Genomic DNA, 6,000 nt, shown 5'->3' with positions numbered 1-6,000 from the left:
AGTTTACCCTCCCTTCTTCCTAAGGTCCCAGGATAGGTTACAACATTGAAACACAATATTTCGAAAACAAATTAAAACAACCTCCAATTTCACACTTACTATGCTATTTTTGTGATATACAAACGACATGAGAAAACTTGGTATACTTATTTGTAGAACATCATTCTTGTTCCTAAAACCAAATAACAACAACCACCACCTCCAGTTCTTTTGCCTTTGCCTACACAGTCTGGGTTCACAATATGTGGGCAGAAGCAGGGCGCCTGGTATCAACGGTGAGACATCTGGGTGGGATGGAGCAGAGTAGATGTGGGAGAAAGAGAAAGTGGCTCTGAGACGGGTTTCTTGGAAGTAAAAGCAGCAGCGCTGGGATTGGTGTGTGTGGCTCATGAAAGGGAAAAGGAGAAGCCAGAGAGTTCGAGCTAAGGCAGGAGGAAGCCCAAAAGGGAACTGAGCACCAGAAACTTAAGCTGGAGGAGTTGAGATGGGTGGCAGATTTGGGACAGGCAAGAGGGGTGCAAGGAGGCCTTGTTGTTGATGCAAAGACATCGCCCGGGTTCAAGAAGGGAGATAATATTGAAGCCCTTCTCCCCAGTTTTGAATTTTGATTTTAAAATCCCTGATGCTGAGTGTATAATTACCCCAGATCTCAGTTTAATTTAATGCAGAGACAATGCAAGGCCTGTGAAGAAATTGACAAGCATCCCATCCCGCCCAGAGATTAATTTTTGAGAATTAAAAACAAATTCTGACGATGTACTTAGCAACACATCTCAATGATTGGGACCAGAACCTGCAACACCTCCTATCTGACTACAGAGAAGAAGGCCAAGAGAGCCCTGGCTTTACTCCTTTCTAATGACTTTATGGCTGCAACATAAGAGGTCTTTTGGACATTGTCAAAGATATGTGGGAAGTATTATTATTAAATTTATATACTACCCTACACTCGCAGGTCTCAGTAGATGCTCAGAAGCTGATGCTTCCACAGAGTCAGGCCATGTGATCCAATGCGCAGACCCTCTGCAGAACACTCCTTTCAAGTACCATTTCACAATGACATGATGCACAAGAAGTAAAGAATAGAAATACGAGCTTGTAAAGAATCTGTGTGTGGATGGGCTTTAAAAAATGCCAGTAACTTCTGAAAAGGGGAAAAACCAAATGGTCACTAAACTTCACTCTGCTGAGCTTGAGAAGCCATAAACACTCTTGAGGATATTACAACACACTTTAACACTTCAGATCAGTCTCTGTTGAGACAAAAACCTGCCAAAGGCCTTGCGGATCTCTTTGGTTTTGATGCTGTAGATGATGGGGTTCAGAACAGGAGGAACCAGGAGATAGATGTTGGCCATCAGAGAATGCAACATCGGGGAATTGTGCCTGCCAAACCTGTGTGCCATGGAAACACCGATCATTGGGGTGTAATAGAGCACGACAGCACAGATGTGGGAGACGCAGGTGTTCAGGGCCTTGAAACGGCCTTCCTTGGAGGCCATGCTCAGCACGGTCTTGAGGATCATCACGTAGGACAAGACGATGCACAAGGAATCAAGGCCAAATGTGGAGAGCACAACAAACAGACCAGTTTGGTTATTGATGGTTGTGTCTGCACAGGGGAGCTGGATTAAATTGGGGTGCAGACAGTAAGGATGAGCAAGCACATTGGACCTGCAAAATGGCAACCTCCTCAGGAGTAGAGGCAGTGGGGTCATCAGGAGAATGCTCCTCAAGGCAATCCCAGATCCCAGCAAAATGATCCTAAGGTTTGTCAGGATAGTGGTGTATTGCAGAGGGTTGTAAATGGCTATGAAGCGATCCAGGGCCATCACCCAGAGGACTCCAGAGTCCATGATGGAGAAGGAGTGGATGAAGAACATCTGGCTGAGGCACACATCCAGCCCAATCTCCCTGGCATCAAACAGGAAGACGCCCAGCACTGTGGGGAGGGTAGAGATGGAGACCCCCAGCTCACTCACAGCCAGCATACAGAGGAAGAGGTACATGGGCTTGTGGAGGCTCTGATCCTTCACGATCACTAGGAGAACAACGCCATTCCCCAAAAGAGCAACCGCATAGGCAAAGCAGAAAGGGATGGAGACCCCAATATTTCTGGCCTGCAGCCCTGGGATGCCAGTGAGAAGGACTGTGGGGTGGAGGAAGCTTTGGTTACTGAGCAGCTCCATGGTGAGTGATCAAGTTCTCCCATCCAGCCGCACCTGGATGGACATAAGGAAAGAAAAATACACCAGCATCTACATGGGAGCCTTCGGTGCCTTGGTTCTGCATTTTTGGCATGTCCATACCGTTCATGAGCTATATTTATTTTGATCTTATTTATTTGGTAGCTCACCTTTTGGTCACACACACACACAACCCCCCCCCAAAAAAATAATAATTAAAGAACCCACACAGTGACAGCAATTCATACTGAAGCATCACAAAGAATTGTCTTTTTAAAAACTCAATAAATCTAGCACTTTTGGGGGGAAGGTTGCTTGTTTGTTTGCACTACATTTGGACACCTCTTAACATATTTTAACCAAACCTTGCAGGATGGTTCCTGAGATTAAGGAGTGGGTTTTCATCTATGGTTGAATACCATAGACCAAAGAGCCATCACATGGAAGGTGGGGCAAGCTTGGTTTCTGCTGCTCCAGAAGGGAGGACCTGAATCAATGGATTCAAATGACAAGGAAGGAGATGTAAACTAATGCTTCAGAAGAACTTTCTGGCGGTAAGAGCAGTTCAGCTGTGGAATGGATGACCTCAAAGGTGGTGGACTCTCCTTCATGGGAGGTTTATAAGGACACCTTCTCCCCAACATACTAATTTTCTACATTTCAGAATGTCTTTTAAGAGATGGAGGACTTTGGGCACATTTGATCTTCCACCTGCCGTGCCAAATGCTTCAGTATGGCCATCTTTGACAATTATGGCATGCTCTATACAAGGCTGTCCATTATAGGAATTGAATCTTGGAGCAATATCCCCAGAGCCAGAAGGAAGTTTGTGGCAACCTTCTCTGATGAAGAGCAAGTTTCAAACTGGAAAATAAAAAGACCCACCTGAATGGAATCTCCTTGGTCTCTGCTGGTGGTTAGGAGAGAGAACCAGTTCTGCCAGAGACTCCGCGGCAGAAAGATTTATGCTGCTTTCCTGGGAATCCCTAGAGGAGGAGGAGATGAGACTCTTTGCCAGCAGCTTGCAGAGACCCCAAGGGGCACCAACCCAAAGGAGACTCTTCTGATGCTGAGCACCTTCCTTCCTCAACAGAGCAGGTTGCAGCAGCTGCAGCAGCAGCAAAAACAGCAGCCAAGGGTGTGGACCAATTTTGTGTTTGTGTGTGGCAAGGGAGAAAACGATAGAGGAGGAGAATGACAAGAAGAGAAGAGAATAACAGTGGGATTCTAGGTATTTATAATCTGTTCGTAATTAAAAATGTGAGGTAATGTGAGGTGATTAATTACCAGAAGTACACTTGCTGGCATCCATCTGTCTTGAGAGACAATGGAGTGCGCCTATGGGGTGAAGCCAAGCCACTGTGTTAGCAGCACCAAAATGACCTCCTTGGGGTGCAAGCCTGGACAGTGTGTATGGAGGTCCTGAGCTACCCAGACGACAACACCTTTTCAGACTTGCTTGTTGTTGTTGTTTAGTCCTTTAGTCGTGTCCGACTCTTCATGACCCCCTGGACCAGAGCACGCCAGGCCCTCCTGTCTTCCACTGCCTCCCGCAGTTTGGTCAGACTCATATTTGTAGCTTTGAGAACACTGTCCAACCATCTCGTCCTCCGTCGTCCCCTTCTCCTTGTGCCCTCCATCTTTCCCAACATCAGGGTCTTTTCCAGGGAGTCTTCTCTTCTCATGAGGTGGCCAAAGTCTTGGAGCCTCAGCTTCAGGATCTGTCCTTCCAGGGAGCACTCAGGGCTGATTTCCTTCAGAATGGGGATACGTTTGCTCTTCTTGCAGTCCATGGGACTCTCAAGAGTCTCCTCCAGCACCATAATTCAAAAGCGTCAATTTTTTGGCGATCAGCCTTCTTTATGGTCCAACGCTCACTTCCTCGGACTTGCTAATGTGGTCCAAAGGAAAGCAGAGCAAGATGATGGCACCAGCTTGGCTGCAGGAGTTGTCGGAAAAAGGAGTACAAGGCGCCACCCAACTGTCTCCAGATTCGTGTGGGGTTTACTCTTGAGCCTTTTCCTCTCCTGAAAGATGTCCCTCAAGGCAGCAGAGGTTTAAGATCAGAGTTTTCCTTCTCCTAGATGCGCTGCCTTGCCAGGTGGGTGAACCCTGTCTGCCCTTCTCTTCCCTCTACAGCATGTGCAGCTATATTTTGCTTGAACCCGTTTCCCTGAGATTAAGAGTCTTGCGCTCTACCAACTGAATTTGCGTAAGCCGCCTTGAGTCCCAGTCTGGGGAAAAGGTGGGATATAAAGAAATAAAACAAGAACAAAAAAATAAGTGAGCAAAAGCAGGTGTCATAGGTCATCGGATATTATTGGGACAGCAAGTGAGTAACAGTTAGTGCCCCCACCTGTCCACCTTGGCCCACAGAGCTGGGAGGGGTGATAAGCATCCAGCCCACTGACCAGGTCCAATTCCTTCAACCCTGATGTAATGATGAGTAACTGATATGCCTTATACTAGGGTCTGCTTACCCAAACTGTTATTTCTTAGCCCCTGAAGTGAGCCCCTAAAGAGAGCCAGTGTGGTGTAGTGGTTAAGAGCGGTAGTCTCATAATCTGGGGAACCGGGTTCGCGTCTCCGCTCCTCCACAAGCAGCTGCTGGGTGACCTTGGGCCAGTCACACTTCTCTGAAGTCTCTCAGCCCCACTCACCTCACAGAGTGTTTGTTGTGGGGGAGGAAGGGAAAGGAGACTGTAAGCCACTTTGAGACTCCTTAAGGGGAGTGAAAGGTGGAATGTCAAGTCCAAACTCTTCTTCTTCTTCTTCTTCTTCTTCTTCTTCTTCTTCTTCTTCTTCTCCTTCTCCTTCTCCTTCTCCTTCTCCTTCTCCTAAATGAACCCACTTCTTATTACAAAAGCATCCAGAGCAATATTCTCTTGCTGGAATTTTGGCCAAAATCCATGCAGTGAATATTTGGACACCCACCTAGGAACACTTCACAAGTGAAACCTTATATGGCCTTAAACTGTGGGGAACTGAGAGTTTGGTTACAATTAAAACAAGAAGGACTGCAAACTGCTTCATCGTTTATTGACAAATAACCCAGTCAGATGGGTGGGGTGGAAATAATTAAATTATTATTGTTATTATTATTATCTTGTCTACATGTGAAATGCCTGTGATGTCGCAGAGCAAGCTGGCCAGTGTAGGGATGATCGCGGAGTGGGGAGTGGGGTCCCACAGAGAACTCCTCCGCCTCTTCTCCCTTGGTTGTGGTTGCAGCACCAAGAGAAATCCAGCTTGAGACACAGTTGCCCTACCTTGCAGTCCAGAAGGTGAATGCCAGGAAAGAGGAGGGAGGGAGGGAGGGGAAACACGGTGTGGGGCAGGAGCAGGAGCCCAAACCCCCGAGCTCAAGTCCAACAAGCTGTCATCACACTGTATCTCCAAGAGGCAGCACCCCCTGAGGAACAAAATGCAGAACTAAACTGTGACAACACAGAAGATACTCCTTCTGTGTGTGCCTGTGCTTGTGTGTCCCAGAAATACCAATAGTTTCTGCAAATGTGCACAACAAAATGTTCATTCATCTACAGTGGTACCTCTGGTTAAGTACTTAATTCGTTCCGGAGGTCCATAGTTAACCTGAAACTGTTCTTAACCTGAAGCACCACTTTAGCTAATGGGGCCTCCTGCTCCTGCCGTGCCGCTGGAGCATGATTTCTGTTCTCATCCTGAAGCAAAGTTCTTAACCTGAAGCACTATTTCTGGGTTAGTGGAGTCTGTAACCTGAAGCGTATGTAACCTGAAGTGTATGTAACCCGAGGTACCACACATGTTGCCTAATCCACACACTTTTTTCCAA

The 6,000-nt window shown here is 47.0% G+C and overlaps 1 protein-coding gene across 1 annotated transcript; it reads right to left on the bottom strand.

The window, feature by feature from the left end:
• Positions 1 to 1,241: 1,241 nt before the first annotated feature.
• Positions 1,242 to 2,189, bottom strand: LOC310675733 (olfactory receptor 51I2-like; the record flags this gene model as incomplete). Its single annotated transcript, XM_083436772.1, has 1 exon — positions 1,242 to 2,189. The coding sequence occupies one exon, from the start codon at positions 2,187 to 2,189 to the stop codon at positions 1,242 to 1,244; it is 948 nt and encodes a 315-aa protein (XP_083292898.1).
• Positions 2,190 to 6,000: the final 3,811 nt, after the last annotated feature.

The sequence above is a fragment of the Podarcis tiliguerta genome (assembly GCF_965153285.1).
Source record: "Podarcis tiliguerta genome assembly, chromosome: 4".
Classification (NCBI taxonomy): domain Eukaryota; kingdom Metazoa; phylum Chordata; class Lepidosauria; order Squamata; family Lacertidae; genus Podarcis; species Podarcis tiliguerta.
Note: the sequence above shows the minus strand (reverse complement) of the source record. Positions and strands in the feature narration are given on the sequence as shown.